The 24,413-nt window shown below is 31.8% G+C and overlaps 3 protein-coding genes across 3 annotated transcripts; all 3 read right to left on the bottom strand.

The window, feature by feature from the left end:
* Positions 1–539: 539 nt before the first annotated feature.
* On the bottom strand, positions 540–1,389 carry LOC129304751 (uncharacterized). Its single transcript, XM_054944519.1, has one exon. The coding sequence runs from the start codon at positions 1,381–1,383 to the stop codon at positions 808–810; it is 576 nt and encodes a 191-aa protein (XP_054800494.1). The 5' UTR covers positions 1,384–1,389; the 3' UTR covers positions 540–807.
* A 9,830-nt stretch (positions 1,390–11,219) lies between these two features.
* Positions 11,220–13,388, bottom strand: LOC129304826 (uncharacterized protein At2g34460, chloroplastic). The gene is made up of 5 exons (XM_054944637.1): positions 13,158–13,388; positions 12,832–13,047; positions 12,596–12,715; positions 11,638–11,910; positions 11,220–11,548 (listed from the first exon to the last, which is right to left on the bottom strand). The coding sequence occupies exons 1-5, from the start codon at positions 13,281–13,283 to the stop codon at positions 11,384–11,386; spliced, it is 900 nt and encodes a 299-aa protein (XP_054800612.1). The 5' UTR covers positions 13,284–13,388; the 3' UTR covers positions 11,220–11,383.
* A 4,606-nt stretch (positions 13,389–17,994) lies between these two features.
* LOC129304676 (3-oxoacyl-[acyl-carrier-protein] synthase I, chloroplastic-like) lies at positions 17,995–23,810 on the bottom strand. Its single transcript, XM_054944417.1, has 7 exons — positions 23,043–23,810; positions 21,575–22,006; positions 20,966–21,139; positions 19,231–19,344; positions 18,999–19,100; positions 18,401–18,467; positions 17,995–18,304 (listed from the first exon to the last, which is right to left on the bottom strand). Exons 1-7 carry the CDS (start codon positions 23,481–23,483, stop codon positions 18,237–18,239), a joined length of 1,398 nt encoding a protein of 465 aa, XP_054800392.1. The 5' UTR covers positions 23,484–23,810; the 3' UTR covers positions 17,995–18,236.
* Positions 23,811–24,413: the final 603 nt, after the last annotated feature.

The raw sequence follows: 24,413 nt of genomic DNA, 5'->3' as shown, positions 1-24,413 counted from the left end.
CTTTTAAAATTTAAAAAAATACAAATGAGAAATGTTAAAAAAAGACTACACTAATAAACGTTGGTGTAATTAATAAAAAATTAATTCATGACCTATCAAGTTTCACTGTCAATAGAAAAAACTTGTTGATAGGTAATATGCATATACTTTTATAACCATTTTAAGTTTGGAGGTATGCTCTGACATTTTTAAGCAAGATCTAACTCATTTAAATTTTTGAAAAAAATTAAAAAGATTAAAAGACTGAGTTATAAAATAAAAGGAATAGAAAGCAACGGAAATAACTAGAAAGACCAACAACAATAACAAGATTTTTCCTTTCATAAAATCGCCGTCACTGGCCGGATCCAGCAAATTCGCTTTCACATTCTTCATTTGCTTCCACGTAAGAATGAGCTGTGCATGGCTATTACGTGGCACTTGAAGGCAATACGTGTGCTCACAATCTCGCTAAAGCCAGCCACCTCATCAATCACCTCGATTCATATTTCTTCATCAGCAGCCACTGCGTCTCGATTCTTGTTTAAAGGCTCCTATACCCTCTCGTGTTATCCCAAGAAAAAATAACAACAACAACAGTAACAATAAAGATAGCAATTAAACTAATTCCCTACTTTCATTAAATTAAAACTATTTAATGTTTGTTTGGTCGCCACCGCTTTGTGAACATAAATAAGTTACGGCCATTTCAATCTAACGCACAGACCGATTAATGCCAATTTCTAGTAGATGCAAACACTTGCTTCTCGCCCCAAAACAAAAACATGCCAACGCTAGCTTAACGAGTCAATGCGCAGTTTTTAAATGCTAATTATCACTCTCGTCCGACGTCACCTCCGCCTTCTCCGCCGGCGGTGCCACCATTTCTTTCTCCGGCGTCTCCTCCCTGATACTGAAAGACAGTGACTCCCTCCTCAACATAAACTTCCCCGTCGGCGGGACCCACAGGTGGAGCAGCCCCTGGGCCCCACCGGACTCCCTCCAGACCCGAATCGTGGTGCACTGGATCGGGTTGTCCATCGGCTCCGATGGGTCCCCGTCCTTGAGCGCATCGCAGAGCAGCAACCTGGCGCTGCCAACGAGCTTGTCCCTGACATGCCCCTGCGCGTAGATGTCGACGTTGAGCGCCGCCTTGACGTCACTCTCCGGCAGCCCCCCGGGGAAGTTGACCTTGACTACCTCGTTCCAGGTGGGGTCGGTGCCGCCGTGCTCGTCGACGTGGGTTTTGGCGACGTGGACGTTCTTGTCCACGTAGACCTCGGCGTAGGGCTTCATCTTGTGCAAGTGCTTGACGTTCTTGAGATTGTGGGCGGAAATTATCATCACTTCGATCTCTCGCAGCTTCTGTTTCTGCTCGCTTCTGCCACCTCTCTGAATCTCCATTGTCGGCTTCACGTTTTGGCAAATGGGAAATATGTTTATGTGTATCGGACGCTGGTTTTCTATATTATGTGGTGGGAGTGTGTGCATAAATATTATAGCAGCAGACACACGAGTCACGAGCTGCTAGTAACGTTTCATTTGTTTCTTTGGACCTAATAAAATAAAGAACCTTTTAATTAAAGAACGTTTTAATGAAACCATAAATGTGAGCATTGATTGCTTTGGATTTTAGGAGATCTTGAAAGCTATAAATTTGAACATTATAATAGAGCTGCTTGATTTTTTGCATGCATGTGTATATTCAAAAAATATCTATTTACACATAGAAAAAGAGCTACTTGTTTTTATGGCTATTATCCGTGCGTGGAAAATAACGATTTAGTTTTGTTAATTCTTTTTTTTTAAACTATTTCGTAAATCAATTTTAAAAATTATTTTCTAAAACAAAACAAAATGAAATGAAAATTCATTTGGCTATGTTAATTTAAAAAAAGAATTGAATTAAAAAAAAAGGCCAATGGCGGTAGTCTCCAGTTAATGATGCCAATCTATGATAGTAATCAGGGCTGTGTGAAGGGTTTTGGGGGCTTAAGATGAAATTGTTTAAGAGAACTAATGTATTATTATTTATATATCTTTATATTACTTTATATCTTTTTGAATTGCAAAATATAATATTAATTTTTTATAATCAAGTAATTATAACATTTCACATCCAATAAATAATATAGCTAACCCACTTAATTTATTTTATAACATGATTGATTTTAAATAAAATTTAAATAATTTTAATTTTGAAAAAAAAATTTCAACAATAGCAAATGTTACTGGCATTATCTCTCTTTAAATTTATTTTTCTAGTAGTGAGTGTTAGTGTGTTGTCAATAATATTCTATAACACTTAACAAGAAAATTAATAACCGGTTATATGAGATATAAATAAACTTTTTTTGCAGTCTAAGGTGGCTGCCTCATTGGCTTAACATGAGCAATGACCCTGATAGTAATTGACTATAACTAAATAAAACTTACAATAATCAGGTGTGATGTGATTTAAAAATAAAAAATAGTTCTAAGTTATTTTCATTTTTTATTTTTTTAAATAAGAATATTTTTAAAAATATTTAATTAAATTCAAAATACGTATCCCACATCATAGTATTGTGGATTACTATGAAGTCTCACTTCACCGATTTTTTTATTTTTAAAAAATAAAATAATTTTTAAAAAAGAAACTAAACATACCCTTTATCTATCATTGTGTATTAATATGAAGTCCCACTTCACCAATTTTGGTTTAGCGAGCATTTTTCATATATATATATATATATATATATTAATCAACAACAACCCGGGTGCATTCCTCGGCCAGGAAAAAAAAATGGTGGTGGAGTAGAAAGAATTTTTTTTGAATATTTAAAGAATTAATATATTGTTATTTTATCTTTTAATTTTAATATTTCCTATCCTTTTTTCTTAAAAAAAAATTACACGTTGAAAATAAAATCTGAAGAAAAAGGTCTAATAGTGGGATAGGGTGGAGAGAAAAAGATGAAGACGATATGGAGTAATCATGTAATGTACTCCTTTAGGTCTCATTTATAGAGCCTATTTTAAAATTTTCATTTGATTTTATTTATAAATTATAATATATTTTTTAGATAATATTTAAAAAATATTTTTAAAATTATCCTTTATAAAAAAGTAATATAGTATTATTTTTTAATTTCTTATATAGGAATATATTTAAAATTTTACATATTTTTATTTTTAATTTTTTTACATGATATTAACAAGGTTAATAAGAATAATTTATAAAAAAAAAAAAGAGCATATGATTGTGAAGGGCAAAAAACTTTCACCTTTCTCAACATTTTGAAAGTTCAACTTACAATAGTAGATAATATTTCTTAAAAATAAAAGTAAATCACTCCTAAATAAATTAGAAGAGAAATGCTAGAAAGAGAGAGATAGGGGGATTGAGAAAAAGAGGAAAAAGAAAGGGAGGAACCCTCTCCCGTCCTTTCTCTCCACTCCTCTTTCTTTTAATCTAACAAGCACCCCCTCTCTGCCACCAAATTTCAACAGGCTTCAACTTGTCTTAATATAGTATTGTTATTGTTTTAATTTTAATTTTCTATTAGGACTATAGCAGTGCGACAGGACTTTTTAAATTATTTTTTTCGTTTTAAATCATGGAATTAAAAAAGGGAATATTTACACAATGGATATGCTAAGAAAAGTAGATAAGTGGTTGAAATTTCAATTTTTTTTTTTGAGTTAGTGAACTAATAACTTGAACTCTTGCTCGAAAATAGCCATGGACTCAAAACTCTTAAAATATACAAAATAAATTTTAAATTTTAAATTTATAGCAAACAAACTCTGACCGTTAATTTTTTTAACATTATTACTGTCCATGCGAGTACTATAATAGTCAGGTTAAGTTCATATGAAAATAACTGAACAGTACCTGGGTGGATAGTAATGATGTTAAAAAGTTAATGATCAGAGTTTATTTTATTATAAATTTAAAAGTTTAGGGTCCAAAACAATTTTTAATAATAATTTAAAGTCCTATTTGCTCATTAACTTTTTTTTTTCCATCTTAACCTTATTTAATGCATGGGAAATTGAATATATTAGTAAATCAAAAGAAAGCAATTTCAATTTTCAATATACAATTAGCGGCATTTTAGATCAATAGACATTAATTATCTTTAACATTTGTAAAATGCCTTATATATTAAAATTAGATTTTATTCCCCTGCAATATACAGGAATATTAACTCTCAATTTCTTGTTTAAAAAGAATAAAAAATCATAGAAGATTTCAATGAGTTTATTTTTTAAAAAAAGACAAACTTATTATAAATGTTATTTGAGAGATGTGAAAGAAAAAATAAAAAATCAATTAAAAACTTTCTAGCCATAATTCTCTATTTTTTGGACTATTTAGATCTAATCTGAATGTCCAGATTTATATTTTTTTAATCATTTTTTTTAATAAAAAATTATTTTTTGAAAAACTAACAGTTAAGAGATTATCTTTATTTTAGATTCTATTTCAATTAAAATATTTTTTTAAAAAAATAAAAAGTTATAAATCTAAACTATCTAAATTAGATCTGAATGGTTCAAAAGCAATGAGCTTTCAATACTCATTGTATGATGAGTCCTGAAACTAGTTCTACTATTTTCTTTGATCCAAATAAATTATAAAAATTAATAGAAGTTGAATTATAAATAAATATTAATTTGATAATTTTTTCCAACATTAATTTGTTAATTTTATAAAAAGTAATAGTTTATAGAAAGTGTGAAATAAAATTGTATAGTGTGAAAACAAATAAATAGATATAATATAAAAAATAATTATATGCATTTATTCATTGGCATATTGTGATTAATAAAGGAAATAAACATAACTTGTTTATTATAAAATTTGTTATGTCATGTATAATCAAATATAGATAATAATTTATTTTAATATATTATATCCATGTAAATTAAAATTTAATATATATATATATATATATATATTTAGAATAATTTTTATTTTTTCTTTTGATAAAAGATTTTTATCTTTTAAATTTATGGATATCTTCTTCTATTTTAGTATTGGCTACCAATGTATGATAAAAATATATATAATAATTAGAGGATAACAATTAATTCCTGCTATGAGAGTGTGTCACATTTAATACTCAACCATACCTTAAATAAAGGTACTTTTAATAAAAGAATATTTATAAGTAATAAAAAATATAGATACTTTCTCTGTTAAAAAATATAAGACATTTTTAACCGAATCCCACCTCAATAAAGCAGTTATCTACTTTCAAATAATTCTATTTTTTATATTTATCTTTATTAAATACCCTATAATAAATATAAAGTCACTATCAATGAGGGCACTTTTGAAAAAAAAAATAATTACACCTTAAAAAACTAAAAATGTCTTATATTTTTAAGATCCAAATCCTCAAAAATACTTTATTTTTTTGAAAGGAGGGAGTACTAATTTTTTTTATTCCTACACAAATTATTTTAAAATATAATATCATGTGCATATAAAGAACATAAACAATTTTTTTACATGTGATCCCCATATAAGTTAAAATTTAAACAATATATTCTAGTTAAAAATTTATTACCGAAAAATATAAATAACCACCTATTATATTTAAGGATTTCTTATATATTCTTGTGTTTATAAAAATGTAAATAGCAAGATTTTTTTTTGATACAGTTATCTAACTAAGATTCAAGTATTATTTGACATAGGTAAAGGTAGCTTTTTCAAAAAATGTTTTTAGCATTCACACAATTTTTTATTATAAAATTTTTCACTTTATCAGCAACTTTCTACTTTAGAATTTGTCATTTTGTGTATATTAAAACCATAAATGACATATTTTATAAACAAAATTTATGATCATTGCACCTTGTTATTAAAATTTAAAAATTAAAAAACTAAATTAGAACATAGATAAATACAAAATATGTTAACATATTATCATTCAATATAGATGATAGCTGAATTTACTTTATAATTTATTACCTAATACATATTTAAAAAGGAATGATAAAATTTAGTCCTTAAATTTTTCTCAATAATAATTTAGTCCTTCAAACTTATTATTTAAAGAAGAGGTAATATATCATTAAAAAATTTACTAACATAAATAAAGAATATTGAGTTGACAATCATGTAAGTTAATGATAAAATTAACTAAATTGAAGGTAAATTTGTTTTCATTTATTCATATGTAATATGTCAAATCTTCAATAACCTTATATGTCAAGTTAATTTAATGGTCAATTTGTGTTTTAAAACCTAAATGACTAAAGTGACCATTTAAAAAATTGTAATGAATTAAACTAATAAAAATTAAATTTAAAAAAACTTAATCAATGACTGAGTAACTTGAGGGACTAAAATTTTTATTATCCTTTAAAAAAAACATCATACCTTATTTTAAAATTTGTTACCCCATGGATATTAAATATATGAACACCAATTTTTTAGTTTAAATTTATTATACTGGGTAACAAATTTAAAATACGTCTTATGCATGAATACATACAACTTATTTTATAAATTTTTTATTAAATAATTAGTACCTCATGCAGGGAGACCTAAATTCTTACAATTTGTGAAATTTAAATTTACAAATTTTCTATAAGTTCCCCATTTATATTTTATTACACATTTGACATTTACTACTTATTTTTTTTATTTTGGTCCCTCATCACATTTTTTTAAGGAAAAAATTTTGGTTAAGTACATCTGTAGAGACTTAATAAGTAAAATTAATAAATTAAAAATTAATATTACTGATTGTCTGACAAAGAATATACTTTACAATAGTATTTGTAAATTAATAAGTGCAGTAAAAATTTAACAACTAGTGATTCTATGTAATAAATGAAGGGTATTTTGGTCTTTTTAGTAATGAAATTCTTTTGACTTTTTTCTCCTAAATTGAACTAAAATTTTAAAATTTTTTTAGACCCACATAAAATTAAGTCTCTAAAGAAGTACTTAACTGAAAATTTTCATTTTTAAAACTAGCCTCCACATTTTCTTTTAACATATAAAATTAAAAGTAAAAAATTAAAATAAAGAATTATTGGGTTTTACAATACCTAGACCACATTTATAATAAAAAGTAGAGAGATGAAAACATAATTTTAAAACCATGGTTAACTATAATTGTCTACAGCTAATGTTGGCAACTTTAATTTTTTAAAATTTCTTTGTAAAAATAGTTAGATCACAATAGAATTATAGCAATTTATATTAAATTTAGATTTAGTGAGTGGCCTAAATCTACTTATTCAATAAATCTATAAGGATATTATTAAATATATTAATGCTTAAAAACTATCAAGATATATTTCCTTCTAAAATTTCAAAATAACTCAAAGATCAAAACACTTTTCACTTATATTATCCTCTCCAACAATTTAAGATTTAGTGGTTTGTTTGGTATTATATGAAAAAATATCTTACAACAGTCTAATTAAATCAAACGGTTACTATCATGTCATGTATGATACTCATTAACCGAGAGAATTTGTGCCACTTATTAAATTTAAATTTGATTTATCTCACAAAATCAATGTAATTTTACCGTAATCTATTGACAAATTTTATTATATACTCCCCCCATTTTTAAATATAAGCAAAATTTTTACATGGGTTATTGTTATTTTTTTATAAGCAAAACAATAATTTTCAAAAAAAACTTATAATGTCTTTCCTTAATTGCTCTTCATTAAATGATAGTATCATTAAATTAAGAAAAAATAATTAATTAATCACGATTGCATCTCAATCCACCATTTTCAATTTTAGACATCATTATTAGGATTAATTAATTATTTAAAATTGTATAAATTGATTAAAATTTGTATATATAAAAATGGAGGGAATGAATCGATAGATTCAAACAATAAAACATCTATTTTATAATTTATTATTTAAATTTTCATTTTATATATAATTAATTATCTTGTATACATATGCAAAATATAAGCAACAAATGACAAGTCTCCTACCTTTACAAAAACAAAGGAAAATGATAATTAAATCTTTTTAAATTATATAAATGACAATTCAATCTCTCGAAATGCCATGATTTCATTGAAATTTTTAAGGACCTCTTTGTTAATAAATTTTAAATTGAAAAAAATTATTTTATCCTTATTGATAAGTTATAATTTCTTATTCAATTCTTATATTTTTTTAAAAAAAGTTATAATTTTTTTAAATAAAAGTTGTGAATGAGGTTTGTTATTTTGAGAATTTATTTTTCAATAATAGAAATGGTCAAATGTGATTTATTATTCAATCCTTGCTATTCACAAAGTAAAAATTGTAATTTCTTAAGTAAAAGTTGTAATTGAAATTTATTTTTTAATATTAAAAATTACATTTGATAAGTTATAATTTCTTGTTAAACTCTTGTAATTTACAAAACAAAAATTATTATTTCTTAAATAAAAGTTATAATTGGGGCTTGTTATTTTAAAAAAGGTAAAATAATCTTTTCGTTTTAAAGTTTATTGAAAAAGAGGTTCCTAAAAATTTCATTGAAATTATCATATTTTGAATGATCAAATTATTTTTTGGGCTAAATAAAAATTAAATTATCATTTATATAATTTAGAGAGATTTTATTGTTATTTTTTTCAAAAATATTAGATCTCATACATGCTATTTTTTATTAAAAGACTCATATCTACAAGCATTATTTTAGCATGAGTCTCACACCTATTTTTAAATTTTTTATCATGGGTCCCACATAAACTATTAACATGCAAAGATTACTTTTTTTAAAGAAAAAAAAGAAGAAGAAAAAAAGAATCATAGTTATTGTTGATTAAATTGTAACGATGACAAACTTTACAAATATAAGATATAAGATGTAAAACTTAAAGCCAATAATTCTATAATCTTGTGGTACCCTTTGTATTTTTATAATCCTCTCTTTGATAACAAGAGGTTTCAGGATCAAACCCATGTAGTTAAAAGTTGTGTGTGTATGCTGGTTACCCAACTAATGAAGGGTTGTCCTAGTTTTTCCATTCTTACATCCCACCAATAAGTTAATTTTACAATTTATAGAGAAATATTTAGGTAGATCAAATGTACCACGTTATTTGTGGTTTATCCAATTAAAATGATTCAGGTAATCTAAATAAAATTTTGTGTGATATTTTTTTATTGATTATATTCTTATAACAGCATGCACATTTAATTTTTTATATTTTCTCTTTTTATTATCATTAATATTAAAATCAATTTGTATTTAATATGATCTAAATATTATATTTTTATTGGACAAACTATAAATAATGTGGTTCATCTAGTTCATCTAATTACTTCTCCAATTTGCAATGTGTTATAAGATAAGTAAATATCTGATATTTTGGTGGGCCGAACCCTAAATTAATATTCAAGTTGTTCAAATGTACACAATAAAGTTTTAGCAATATTGCAAAAGGCACAATGAGCTGATGAACTATGAAGTAGCCACCCATTGTTTGGTTTTGGGTTAGCATTGCATTTTCTTTTTTCCAGCAAAAGCGGCCCAGATAACCTCACATGGTTCCTTAGGCTTGAAAAGAATCAGAGAAATCATAACCTGTTTCAGTATTTTCTGAATTCTAAAAATATTTCTACTCCTCTCACAATTCATATAATAGTGGTTACTACTAATTAAGCAATAACCACAACCCTACAAAAAATTTCATCCCAAATTAATAAAAAGTAGATCAATTACATTTGTCCGTTTAAACTTAAAGGCTCATAAATAAAATACTAAAAATGTAAGGCAACTTTTGAATGTTTAAATGTTAAATAATATAAGATATTTTTAGTTTTTTAAGGTGTAATTAATATAAGTTTACAAAAGTACCTCTAATAAATAAGTCACTTTTTATTTATTTTAAAGAGAAACATTCAATTAAATAGGGATAAACATTAAAAAATGGTGTTAGTTGAGAGATAACTATCTACTTTATTATGAAGTGTGATTCGATTAAAAATGTCTAACATTTTTAAATGAAAGGGATAATTATTTTAAAAAGTAACCAATATTATTACTAAAAAATTTTAATATATTATTTTTATAATAATTAACATTAATGTAGAAAAGTTTAGCGACCCTTTCAACTTACAGCTATCATTTTATTCCTCAGATGAAGAACAAATACGGACACTTGGCAATTGGCTATTGTATCATGTATAAATAATTGGTACGCCTCATGCTTCACTCGCACTCAAAGGGTTTCCCTTTCAGAATGCAACATACAACAAGGCATTGAGTGCCGTTATACGGTCCAGCTCCAGCACCGCTATTGAGTTTTTTTAAAAATAAGGCAGACATAACATTATTATCCTCCCCAACACTCTCAAATCATTATGTTTGCTGCTAAAGCTTCCATTTTATACATGAAAATGCCTCACGCTTCATCATAATCTCTCCCTATAAAAAGCAGCTCCACTCTCATTTCCGCATCACAGACAAGTCAAGCCAGCTTTACCTCTTGTTATTACCAGAGCTGTGACAATGGGAAGCTGCGGGATGGCCATGGTTTTCACCTTCTGCTTCATCGTTCTGCTGGCTTCTGCTCGCCTTGGCTTGGCCATGAATGTAGAGGAAGATGTTGCAGCAATTCCACCCACACCCATGGAAAGCCACGCGGCGCCTCTCAGTGCTCCAGTTGCTCTTTCAGCCTTGGTTTTTCTGGTTTGGTTCCTGTAAGCTCTTGATGATCTGTTCTCTGACAGATGAGAGAGATTACAAGATAGTTTACTCTGATTCTCTAATATCAACGGGTGATGCTTATGGATAGAGAGGTGAGAGGTAGCTAGAGAATTCGGATGCTTAATGTAATTTTATGTGCGAGTGATTTTTCCAAACATTTTTAACCATATATGTAATGTTTCTTTCCCCTATAATACAGCAAAAATTATGAGCATGAAACACAGACAAAAACCGAGGAAAAAGCCCTCAAGGTGCGTTAAGTCAGAGATGAATAATATATACTACTCCAGTAATACTACTTCCTTAACAAGAGGAGCATCAACACCAATTGAACATTACCACTTTTTAAGTTCTGTACGCGACAGAAGAAAAGATAAATCTTCATGTTCATGTTCATGTTCTCTGTCTTTCCATATCCGACTTGTGCCTACCTTTTGTTTTTCTGTTTTTTGTTTTTTGCGCCAGAACTTGTGCCAACTTAAAAGTTAAAGAAGGAAGTAAAAAGAAGAATACTATTTTTTTAAAAGAAGAAGAAGAAGAAGAAGAAGAAAGAGAGATCTCAAAGAAATGGCTTAATATTTTTGTTTTACATCTAACATTACCACAGTTTATTGAAGCAGCACACATGGTAATAATACAATAGGTACATATTTGCCACCCAGTAGATCAAAAATCAGGAAAGCACATCGTCACTCATAATGAAGTCCTGAACTAAGAAATCACCGCTGCCTTATGGAACCAAAAAGATCCTGGTATGAGCGTTTAGGAGCATCAGGCTGAGATACTATCTCCACAACTTTATAAGATGCCTCAGGACAGGCCAATGCCTCTACGGCTACTTCTGCGACTTGATCTCTGGATATGGTACCACGATAAAGGGTATCCTAATGATACCAGAAAGTCAAGTGTCAGCAAAGTATCACTACAAAAACAAAAATGTGAAACTAAAGTGAGTCCAATCTATAGGCAATACCTCAGGTTCCATAACAACATTTCCAGAAGGAGGTTCGTTCCTCAATCCGCCAGGCCTTATTATTGTGTAATCTATACCAGATTTCCTGATATATTGCTCTGCTTGTAGTTTGGCTACCAAAGTGAGTCCAAAAACATTTAGAAAGATGTAAGCAGGATTGAATAGCTGTCCCATCGCAGCTCCATTAACTAAAATGGAACTGATAAGAATGAATCTGTTCACATTAACTCTACGGCATGCTTCAACGAGGTTTACTGTGCCAAAATTGTCAACCTGCATATGAAGACAGCCATTTTTTCAAGGATAGGACTGAATAAGTAATCAAAAATAGTGCCAAACTTTACTTTTGAAACAACACAAAGCAGAGAAGAGACAGCTAATGTCACCATTGAAAACTCCGTCCATTATAGTCATAAGTTACACATTTACCGAAGTCCATTACAAAGCATATAATCTGAACTTAAGTACTATATCTTGACAATAAGGATCTCACGATGTAGACTTCAAGAATTAAGGAAGTATATGGTACAACTTTCTGCCATGAAAACATTTTGGGAATGTTTAAGATATCTAAAAACGAATTGCATAACAATTCAATACAGTCTGCAAACTCATGAACAAAAGGATCCCTAATAACTGTGAATTTACATCTTCAGGTACCCCTAACATTCACATGGAGCACTAAATCCGAGCCATATTATCTTTACATGACAAAGTAAAGGGAAAGAGAAGGATCACTATCTTGAACAATGAAACACTTAAGAAGAAAAATATACAAGATATCCCACTTAGTAAAATCAAAAAACCAATACTGTGTCGATGTTGCACCCGACTGTAAGCCTAATCTGAACTCTGAAGTAACCATTTCCATCTTGTTAGTGGAGTCGTGACCAAATATGAGTGAAATATGCCCTATATCCTAACATTAACTATATCTTGCAAAACAAGATTGACAGACCTTCCACGGAGCAAACAAATCCCACCCAGGCCGAAAGCCAGTGGCGCATATTACTGCTTGTGAATCATCCCCTATGGCTGCAGCCAGCTTGTCTGAACCCTCCGTGACATCTACTTTTACCTGCAATTGGATTCAATCACTGACTCCAAATTGCAATCAAACCGTATAAACATCCAGAATCGATAAAATTATACTCGATATGTGTTTGATACATCATTGGAATGCAAAATACTCACAATTTGAAGTGCCGAGTTGTTGCTTTGGGAAAGGGTAGTCTTGGCCTTGTCCAAGTCCCTAACACCAGCCTTGACGGCGAAACCCTTTGCTAGTAACTGCTCAACAATTCTCTTACCGGTACTTCCAGTGGCTCCAGCAACAAAAATTTTCTTCCTTGAACTCAAATCCTCCCCATCTCTCTTTGATACTTCCTCGGCTATTTCAGCCCCTTCCATCTTACGCCCAAAGAACCACAACAACGGTTAAGACGCAATCATCATGCTTAATACGAAGGAAATAAATAATAATGGCCTCAATTAATCGGAGAGAAAAGTGAGTTAGATACCTTGACAGAACAAAGGAGAGAGAGAGATTTGAAGGTAGAGCGGGAGGTGAAGTAAGTATTTAGAGGGTAATGACGGTGAAGATGGGAGTGCAGAGTAGAATTTCTGGGGATAAGAGGAGCAGCCATGCCTCTATCGACAATTTCCAACCACGAACCTCTAACACTGCCACGTAACCAATAAGTTAACGGCTCTGCCGCATGACGCTTTTGCGTCTTTTGCCCAATGTATTATAGCGGACTTTGAAATTTGGTTGGGGACATGATAAATAGGTTTCAAATGACCAATTTTATTCTACATAACATAATTTGCTTAAAACAATTTAGATGGCGAAATCTTGAGCGTCCATTTTCAAGCGTCATTTTTATCTCCTTCCACTGACTGAATTAGAGATACCTCCAGACAACCAAACATCATTTCGATAATCTTTTCTTTTAGCCCTATTCTTCTTCACAATTATTCTCCTTTCCGATCATCCTTTACTCAGTGAAGAGAGGAAGCCAAATCCATTCTGTGCCTTAAAATTAATGGGAACAGAAATGACTCTCTATCTCTCTCTCCAAATTCTACAGCTGACTCATTTTGCTTGATCTTGACCAAGCTATTCAAGCCAGAGGCTTTTTCATCTCCTTCTAACTCTCCAATTGACTCTTTAATCTTAATCGAGCCATTCAAGCAAACAGCATTTTGGTTAGTTTCCATCCATCTCAACTATTGCCACCAGAATTTCTTATGAGGTTTTTCTTGAAGTTTAAACTAATATTGTATCTTACATTTTTAATGTAGAGTAATCCTAACCACACCCCCACAATTCCCACCGATAGAATGTTTTCGAAGTTTCACTCTTCTCAAATAGCGATGTTCGAGGCAAATTAAAACTTAAAACTGAAAACCAAATCCTACTATAATAAGAAGATTGATGGTGCTCCTTTGCACAACATCAACGTAGTTAAAGTTAAGATGAATGCATGCTCTAAAAAATTAACTAACTATGCCACAAAAATATATCAGAGCACATACGCTTATGTTCGGCTAATGTACCAACTCTGCCACGAGGCCAACTGTTAGGGAGACCACTGGGTACCTGATACCACTTACTATGAAGCAACTATTAGGAAGCAACTATTTGAGAACGGGAAAAGAGGATAATTTCTTGGGAAGTTTTACTTGAATTTTGATTGAATTAATTTTATATCTTACCTTCTTACATCAAAGATATTGATGATCTAAATCCTGAATCCAACCCCACAATTCTCACCAATAGAATATTTTTGAAGTTTCACCCTTCTTAGATAACCATGTCTAAGATGAATGAAAACTTGAAATTACATACCAGAGACTATCATAATATGATGATTACTAGTGCTCTATGGCACAAAATCAACAATGTCAAACTTTAGATGAACGTGCGCTCTTAAGAACTAATCAATTTTGCCATGGAAATATATTAGAGAATATGTGCCTATGTTCAGCAAATGTGTCAGTTCTATTGTGGATCGACTGTGGGGGCAAGTCCCTAGGTAGCTAAAACCATTTATTAAGAATAGGAAGTGACCTGGTAGATCTATGCAAACGGGTTGCATGCTAACCTGTATGTTAGTGTTTTAATGGATTGGGTTGGGCTAGATCGCCAAGATAAACAGGCTAAGAAAACCCAACCCAACCCAACTTACACATTGGCAGGCTAACGAGCTTGCGGGCCAACCCGCAAAATGCAATTTTATTTTTTAAAATAATTTAAAATTTATAATCAACATATCGTATATATAGACAATGATTTTTCTAATATTATTTTTTAAAATAAAATATAAATATAAACTCATATTATTTTTCTCAATGAATTTATATTTGTGATTCCAATCAATAGGTCTTATAATATTAACAAATGATATATATTCAAAATATTTCTATAAAAATTAATAAATAATTGATTTACAAACTATAACAAAAATTTCATTTGCAAATTGTAAAAAAAATTTACATTATCTTTCAAATATAAAGAACATATTTGAGACTTATAAATTATAGATCTAAAAAATATTGTCATTATTGTAGATTTATAAAGAAATATATTGTGATTGAAAAAATAAATTATTTTTTTAAAAATAGGCTAACCCGTGGGCTAGATTATTTTAACTTGCCATTGCCCAACCTATTTTAAAAATTGAGCTAATTCTTTTAATTCAACTCATTAAAATTGATGGGTTGAACGCACTAACCCACAAACTTAATCCATTTTTTGGTTTCTACCTCTTGGGAATGGGGAGAGGAGAAGCCACTAAGAAGCTAATATCACTCGTTATGAATAGGAAGTGACCACTTAAGAAAAGGGGGAAAGGAGAATTTCTTCAAGGGATTTTTTTTGAACTTCGATTAAATTAATCCTATATCTTACATTCTTAATGCAGAGATAAGGATGATATAAGTCCCACCTGCACCCCCATAATTCTCATTGATAGAATATTTTTAAAGCTTCACTCTTCTCAAACAATGATGACCAAGGCAAATTAAAACTTGAAATTAAAGACAGATACTACCATAGTAAGATGATTAATGGTGTTCCTTTGCACGACATCAATGTAGCCAAAGTTATGATGAATGCATGCTCTAAATAATAAATCAACTTTGTCACAAAAATGTACCAAAGCACAAGTGCTTATGTTTGGCAAATGCGCTAGATCTTCCACAGGGCTGGTTGTTAGGGAGGCCACTAGGTACATGATACTAGTTATTAGAAGGAATAGTGAACGACCACTTAGATATAGGGGGAGAAAAGAAGTCATTGGGAAGTTGACATGACTTGATAGCATTAGGGAGTGACCGCTTGTAAACGAGGGGAGGAGAATTTCTTGGGAAGTTTTACGTGAACTTCGATTAAATTAATTCTGTATCTTACCTTCTTAGATAAAAAATATTGATAATTTAAATCCTAAACCCACCCTCACAATTCTCACTGATAGAATATTTTTGAAGCTTCCCTCTTCTTAGACAGCCATGTCTAAGAGGAATGAAAACTTGAAATTAAACATCATAGACTACTATAATATGATGATTGATGGTGCTCCTTAGCATGCCATCAATGTAGTTGAAGTTAAGATGCATGCACGCTCTAAAGAATTAATCAACTTTGCCACGAAAATATATCAAAGCACACATGCCTATGTTTGGCAAATGTTTTAGTTCCACTGCTAAGTAGCTAATACCACTTCTTCCTGAATCAATTCATGCAGTTTGATCTTGACAATATCTCGGAGTTTGGGATATGAACAACATCCTTTGAGTTTGTACTATTATTGTGATGTTGAAGGTTCTTCCAGATATTTGAAGAAATGCATTGTTGAAGCGTGTGCTCAAGATGCCCTCTTTCTCAATTTGAAAGACTTCTCTATGTAATACTTTGAAATTTGTACTTAAATTAAGTGCATTTATTTTGGTACAAAATGTTCGTGACAATATATAATTGTTATATATAACATCATCTGCGTGAACTGTCCTTATAACTTAATGTGGTTTCTTTTAAAAATGTGACTTAATTTATCAATTAATTGGTAGAAAATAATTATGTAATTGTTAAGAATAGAGAGTGATTGCCCGAGAATGGAGGGAGAGGAGAAACAAGCAAGATTACTGGAAATATATCACATCTTGATGTAAAATCTCAATATTTAAGTTTATGAGTTTTTAATTTTTATTTTATATTAGTTATTAAACCCAACTATATCCAATGTTAAGCTTTTTATATTGGCTTAAGTTCACTCACAATTGGACAACCTAACAATCTCTCTTTCAAATGTGAGTCTACAAACTCTTCATATTAAAGATATTCCAAACACCAAGTTCTCACTTTAGGGCTAGTCCTAATTTACAAGACTCAAATGGTATGGCGCATACAAATCCTTGCTATAATTAGGGTTAGTTCCATTATGGGTTTTAAATGTGTGCACAATAATGGACTTACAAGTCCTAAGCAAAACTTGAACTTAATACCACTTGTTAGAAATAAAAAATGACCATCTAGAAATAAAGAGAGAGAAGAAACGTGCAAAGATAGCAACAAGATAACACGTTTTAACTCCAACTCAAAAACTCAAGTTTATAAATACATCTTCTTTATTATATATTGATTATTAATACTTTTTTTCTTACAGATATTTAATAAAAGGTAACGCACTAAAATGAAAAATTTGTCATAAAAATTTAATAGTAAGACCTATAAGAATATAACAAGATTATCCCTCTGAGTATGGAGAAAGCAATTTTTTCTTTTTTCCATAAATGAAAAGGCTAGTCTCGCTCTCTGTTTTTTTTTTTTTTTGGGATAAATGAGAAAGCTACTCTTTCACAATTATTTTTTTTTAGCTTACTTCATTCTTTCTTTTTATTCAATTCATCCCTCGTGAAAATTAATTCCCAATTATTGATTTGTTCCTTTTTTTTGGCAAAAAAAATGCAAAATACCTATATTTTTAACAATATAATTGGCGCAAAATGTCAAGGTTTTAAAGAATAAAATAACAACATAAATTACTTTAAGTTAAACGTGGACTCAATCTAGACGTTATATTTTTGCCTTGTTTATGGCAAATGGAAGTAGAACTGTCAAATGCGGGTGGTCCAGGCCCTAAAAAAACAAAAATGCAGATATTGAAAGTTGTCACATGTGGACATGTTCCACATTAACATACAAAAACCATAAGGGAAGTCAAAGAGAGAATCACCTCCAGATTGAACAATGCACTCTACCAAATCATATACATGTTTACATAAGTCGAGGAAGAATTTTCAGAAAAGAAAAAAAAAAAAAAACCGTTCACACGCACTCACACTAAAGACAAAGGCTTGAAGAGAAGAAGCTGCTATGTGATTGAAATTTAAATAACACTTGGACCAATTAGGCCGAGCGCTGGACTCAATGGGTTCAACAAAATGATCTTGAAGCTAAATTTCAAATCAACTATTTGAAAACTCAGCTACAGCTTTTACAAATTCAGTCAAAATTAAGAGAAGGAAATCTCAGTGAAGAATAAAGAACAAAATCTCAATTAGGACTCGGCTTCTACAAGTGAACACAAACTGGATGCTCAGGGCCTGAATGCAGAAAAGGCTACAACAGAGTTGTGTCCGCCAAATCCAAATGAATTAGAAATCCCTGAAACGAAAAGAGATCACCGATTATATCTGTAAATTCGGGTCTCTGCCACTGAACAAGCAAACGGCCTGAGGAATTTAATAATTATAATCTTACCAACATTGACTTCATGCTGCTGCTTTACATTTGCAACCGTATCAAAATCAACCTCCGGCTCTGGATTCTGCACTCAAGAAAAAGGGCATAACTAAACATTGACTTTTAAAACATCTGCAGTGCGAAATGAAAACACAATGGTTCTGCCTCATCGAAAACACAGCAGGTTCAATAGGGAAATGTCAAATATTACAACTATCTGTTAGGTAACCATACGATTTTGAAAGAGAGAACTTTTTGTCAAACCCTAAACATTCCTTCTGTCCTCTCCGATTGCCCAGCAACGGAAAACAACGTGGTTTAACATCTTAGTATAGTCATGAGAGTCTTAATATCAACATCAACTTGATATTTAAAACCATCTTGCCCAAGGAAAGTGCATAAAACCCATAAAATTATTGAGATAATATAGAATGCAGGCTGATTATTCCGGATACCATAGTGTCTAATGAACTCAGGAACAAATAATCTGTTCCAGCATTCTTCATCAAGAATTAGATCCTCATTATAAAAGCAAAAATAACACAATAATTTATCCGACATTAATGAAAGGAATCCTAAAGTTCCTAACCAATAGCATAGAGTAAGCTGAACGTACAAATTGATTGATTGAAGGATGTAGCCATCCTGTTGTTATGGCCTTCACTGTGGCAATGGCTTCCAAACCCCCAGCTGCACCAAGGCAGTGCCCTATCATGGACTGACACGAAACAAAAGAACATATCAATCAATGCTTGAACAGGGTAAATGTCAAATATAACCAATTGTGGAGAGCATAAATACAACGAACACTTTCATCACCAAATATGATCTCAAGAGTGGGATGATACCTTGGTGGCATTAATTTTGATCTCTGAAGTATTTTTGAAAACCTTTTTAATAGCATTAATCTCTGCCAGGTCACCAGCAAGAGTGGATGTAGCATGTGCGTTTATGTAATTGACCTGAAAAATATCATTGATACATTTCCAATCAACTGACGGCCTAATTTACAGAATCTTTAAAACGAGAATGGAAAAAAAAAAAAAATTACGAGACATAACAATCATCAACTTGTTGTGACTGATGGGATTCAGAAGAATGTGGATATGTCAGTATCTCATTCTGCTTCTGCTTACGATATTAACAAATAAAGAACAAGTAGTGAAATCTTCATGTTCCTAGTTCATGTTACATATTAAGGACCACTTCAAGCTATTAAATTAAAGCACGGACAATTTTTATTATAACCTCCAATACGGCCCTTCACTTAAAAGCCTTTGAATTTGAAGTGTGAATAAAGCAAGAGCTTATAATATCTTCACTGAAACTTAATTTTAACTAAGAAAATGGGATGAAACAAGAATTGAACATTAGACCACTTGATCATAGGCTCTAATAAACTAATACTGGGCCAATGAACACTTTAAAAAAGTTCGGAGGGGCCGTGATTGCCTTTATTAATATCTCTAATGTAATAGTTTTAACAAAAATTAGCAAACACTTCATTTGCATCTTGAGAGCGAGTTACACGTGCTAAACTAGATAGAGCCAATTTATAACTCTGAACCTCTAGTACCATCTTCTTTAAGATATATCTATAATTACAATGCTATTAATATTAAGAAATATGACAACCCACAAAAGTTAAAATTTAAATTCTCAGCCCAAGAAAACTTGAAACAATTTACAGACTCTAATATCCCAAAATATAAATAATAAACCCATAATTTCTGAGTTACAAACCCTATATTCCACATAACAATTCTCCATAAACTATTCCCAGAAGAATAAATCTCCTCCCAACAGCCCACAACTTGCGAGCACCCAATCCTGCACTGTTTCACATGGACTTACAAGTTGTGCACATTAACCAGCTTCAATAATGAATTATCAATCAATCAATGAATTTTACCCAAAAGAACAATGATAGAGCTCATGATTTTACTAAGACCTATAAGAGGAAATCAAGGAAGGCAAGAGGTTAAAAGATAACATTATTGTTGGTTCAGATGTTTGCCCTTGGGATCCTGGTTATGAGGGGAAAAAAGAAAGTAATTGATGGCCTAGTGATGTGCTAGAGTCCTAGTGATGGTTAAGGGTCTTCTAGGGGTAAGGGCTGTGCTAGAGTCACTTTTTAGGTCTTTAAATCTTCCTCCTTGCCTAGAGAGAGGGGGGATTATTTTGAATATTGAGAGTGGTAAGGAGAGCTCTGGCCTCTCGAATGCCAGGTTGGGGGTGGAGGAAGTCATCTTTCTTCATCATTTTATCTTCTGCTTAGTGTATGTTTGTAAGTGAGTGACTTATATTTTGTTATTGTTGTTTGGTGGAGTGTATTTTGTGCTGTTTCTGTTTCAGTACGTTGTAATTTTCAGTTCCTTATTTCGCTGTAATCCAACTTTGCTATTCGGTAATAGTAATTTTCAGTCCCATTTGTGGTGTAGTTTCTGGTTTATGCTTGTTTAAAGCTTATTAGAATAGAGGGTTCCATCAAACAATTTAACTACTAGAGAGTAAAGACACATCCAAAGGAAATCATTGGCATTTGATAACTTAGAAAACATTTGTAAGGAAAATAGCTAGCACCTCCTCAGGTGACAGACCAGCATCTTCAAGGCTGCTCTGAATGCATGAAGACACTCCAAGTCCATCGGATCGAGGATCAGTCATATGATGAGCATCGCAGTTAACAGCACCTCCCAGGTACTCAGCAATAATAGGTGCACCTCGCTTCATGGCATGCTCCAGACTCTCCATTACCTGTGAATACAGAAATCATAAGGATCAGAAACTAGCCTGTAGTACATAATTGTACAAGATGACCAATCTTTTGGGCATTTTAAAGAATTGTTCGGACTCTTGGTGGGAAGAGGAAAAGAGAATTGCAGTAGAATTACTTTTACTGTCTTAGCAATTCACCACCAATACATAGTCCCATAAAGCTCCTACAGTTGTTTTGTTTTGGATTAAGCACAAATACAAATGCAGTAGAATTTCCAATTTTATCTTAATAGAATAAAATTAATAACTATAACAAAAAATTGTATTTAGCCATACTATGGATTTTTGTCTAGCCACTCACTATAGCAGAGAGCCCAAGTACTCTGTACATAATATAACGGACACAGACGGGAGAAAAATGAAGGTTCTGCTCTTGTTTCCCCAAAGGTCATATCAGAATAAACTCTGCCTTACCAGTACTCCAGCACCTTCACCCATTACAAAGCCATCTCGGTCTTTGTCCCAAGGTCTTGAAGCAGTTTTAGGGTCATCATTTCTCTGAGATAAGGCCCTGCATGCAACAAAACCCCCTAACCCGATGGGAATGATGGCAGCTTCAGTCCCACCTGCTAGCATTAGATCAGCTTCTCCCCTCCGTATATGGTTTGCAGCAGCATAAAAACAATAGTTGGAGGTAGCGCATGCAGTTGAAATAGAATAATTTGGACCCATAAAGCCAAGATCAATTCCAAGCAACGCTGAACCCATATTAGTTATGGCATAAGGAATAAAAAAAGGTGTTATCTTGCGGTATCCCTTTTCTATTAGAGACTGGACACCATCAGAAAAGACAGTAAGACCACCCATTCCTGACCCAACAAGCACACCGGCACGTTCCTTGTCAATCTGCAAAGGAAAAAGAACTAAACAACTTGAATGTTTCTTGGATAACATATAAAGCATTACTCTGATCAAAAAGGGTTGGGGGGGGGCATTTTTAACGCTTGATCCTAAATAAAGTAAAATTTCTACTTAGTATACTATGGAGTTAAAGAACATATCACAAGCATGCCGTTTTAAGATTCCAAATGGATTGCTTCTCAATGTCATAATATGGTTAAGTACAAAGTAATACAAACAACACAACAGAATATTTTTTATTGCTTAAAAATGCTGGAGACACATTACATGGAATCTCTTATATCAACAATCTGCACTACCCTCGAGTCTTCAGCTGCTCTATAAATCCAACTTGCTTCAAACTGAGATCAATCGAGAAACTCATCATTGACAGATCTCAGTTCGTGAAACCACCAAATTGACATAGTACAAACCTGTTACAACAATATGCACTAATCCCCATTCCCTAAATCATTTTAATGCTTAAATATCTGAATGCAAATTGACCTCTACACCTGCCTATGCATATAAATCCTTTTTAGAATAAAGCAAAGTTAATCTAAAACCCACAGGTCTAGGAATCAAAACCATGCTCTAGTACCATAGCAGAGAAAATAGAAGCCCCTTTACTATTCTAATTATAGTATTATACACATCTCTTAACGTGCATCTATCCTTATTATACAGGAATTTAGTTAAGATCTCTTGACAGAACTAACAAACCATGTAATAAATCAGGTCGGCAAATTCAACATCTAACAGTCAGCGGCCATCCAAATTCAAAATTCCCTGCTCGAAATAGTGTTCCAAAATTTAAGCAGAGTAAACTAGAAGGACAGTTAACCAAGCAGGGTCCACTCGCACCGTTGCAAGTAAAAGATGATGATGCAGTAATTAATAACCTTACGTGAACTACAGGTGAATAGTGGCAATTAAACCGACAATGAAGTACATTAAGCCAGAAATTCACCATATCTCTACCTCAAAGCTAAGCAAGTGAAGATAAGTGCATGTAAACAGTGAACGTACACAAAATACAAACCTTTGAACGCTTATCAGCACCAAGGTCAGCATGCTCGAGGGCCTTTTTGCCAGCAACAATGCAGTACCGAAGGCAATCATCGAGCCGCCTATCGTTCTTGCCATCAATGTAACCTTCGGAGTCGAACCCTCGGATCTGCCCGCCGAACTTCGTGGGAAACTTGGAGGCATCAAATCTATCAATGGGGCTAATTCCGCTTTCGCCCGCAAGAAGCTTCTCATAGAACGTATCGACGTCATTGCCGAACACAGAGGCAAGTCCCATTCCCGTTATCACCACCCGCTTCTTTGGGTCCTTCTCTCTCTTGGGAGCAGAAACTGTAGCGGACGCAGCGGCAGATATGAAATGGACTTTCTTTTTGGATCTTTTGGGCGCATTGAGAGATTTGCGAAGTGGGTCAAACGGAGAAGTCCGAATGGTAGGAGATTGAAGTGCCAGCATGGTGCGGCGGCGGCGGCGAGTGAAAGGATTGACGATAACAACGATGGAAATGTGGAGATGAGGAATTCAGACGAACTTCGGCTACTCCAGGGAATTGTTAGGATTAGCTCATGATTGCGATGAACAAAGCAAAATGTGTTTAAGCCTTGCCGGGATATACAAGAGCTTAATCTGCAGCTAAGTTTTCGTGTGACGACAAATAATTCTTCGAACTCTTCGCATCCAGTGGCATTATCAAAAAGCAAGCGACGATTACGATGCAAGTCGAAAACTAATCTGCAAATTTCGCTGAAGCGCTTCACCAAAGTCCAAAAATGTGTTGACCATTTGCATGCGAGTCCGATGCGAACAGCGCGCTTTGTTTAGCTAACAATTACATCTTTTTTTTTTTTTGTAAAAACAATTACATGAGTTTTAGCTCCTCTTTTTTTTCCTGTTCATTTTTTTAAAAAAAATACAGATACATTTCTGGTTTTCATGAATAATTTTTATATTTCATAAAAAATATATTTAATTGATGGTTTGTTGTTTTCAAACCAAGATGTGCGAGGTAGAATTTAAATCACATATTCGTGAATATAAATGAAAATGAAAATGTATAGGCATATTGACCAAAACATTAATAACATAAGATTTTCACTGACAAATTAATCTAATTTATTTATAAGTTTTTTAGGAGTATAAACCTTTTTTAACATATATGTATAGTATACTTAAAAATGGGAGCAACAAATAAGACATAAATCAACACATAATTATATATTTGTCACCCTCATTCGCACAAAGCATAATTATGTAAGATTCAATTGTGGTTTTTATGCTGTGTTTATGAAGATTTGATAATTATTGGCTAAAAGCTAATTTTGGAACTTGAACCTAAAATAACAAAACAAGAAACAGAGTCTAGTTAATCTACCCACACCAATCTTG

Source organism: Prosopis cineraria, unplaced genomic scaffold, assembly GCF_029017545.1.
Source record: "Prosopis cineraria cultivar Desert tree isolate PC_DT_omini unplaced genomic scaffold, ASM2901754v1 PC3, whole genome shotgun sequence".
Lineage (NCBI taxonomy): Eukaryota > Viridiplantae > Streptophyta > Magnoliopsida > Fabales > Fabaceae > Prosopis > Prosopis cineraria.
The sequence above is the reverse complement of the archived record's forward strand: the minus strand, read 5'-3'. Positions and strand labels throughout refer to the sequence as shown.

Bases quoted from the DNA above. Each gene is read 5' to 3' on its own strand.
- LOC129304751 (XM_054944519.1), bottom strand. From the start codon at position 1,383: ATGGAGATTCAGAGAGGTGGCAGAAGCGAGCAGAAACAGAAGCTGCGA.
- LOC129304826 (XM_054944637.1), bottom strand. From the start codon at position 13,283: ATGGCTGCTCCTCTTATCCCCAGAAATTCTACTCTGCACTCCCATCTT. The intron at 11,911-12,595 runs GTCTGTCAATCT...CTTCATATGCAG, and splicing joins ATTTGTTTGCTCCGTGGAAG to GTTGACAATTTTGGCACAGT. The intron at 11,549-11,637 runs GTATTGCCTATA...TGGTATCATTAG, and splicing joins ATGTTGTTATGGAACCTGAG to GATACCCTTTATCGTGGTAC.
- LOC129304676 (XM_054944417.1), bottom strand. From the start codon at position 23,483: ATGCTGGCACTTCAATCTCCTACCATTCGGACTTCTCCGTTTGACCCA. The intron at 21,140-21,574 runs GTAAGGCAGAGT...CTGTATTCACAG, and splicing joins GTGAAGGTGCTGGAGTACTG to GTAATGGAGAGTCTGGAGCA. The intron at 19,101-19,230 runs GTATCATCCCAC...GTTTCGTGTCAG, and splicing joins TCAAAATTAATGCCACCAAG to TCCATGATAGGGCACTGCCT.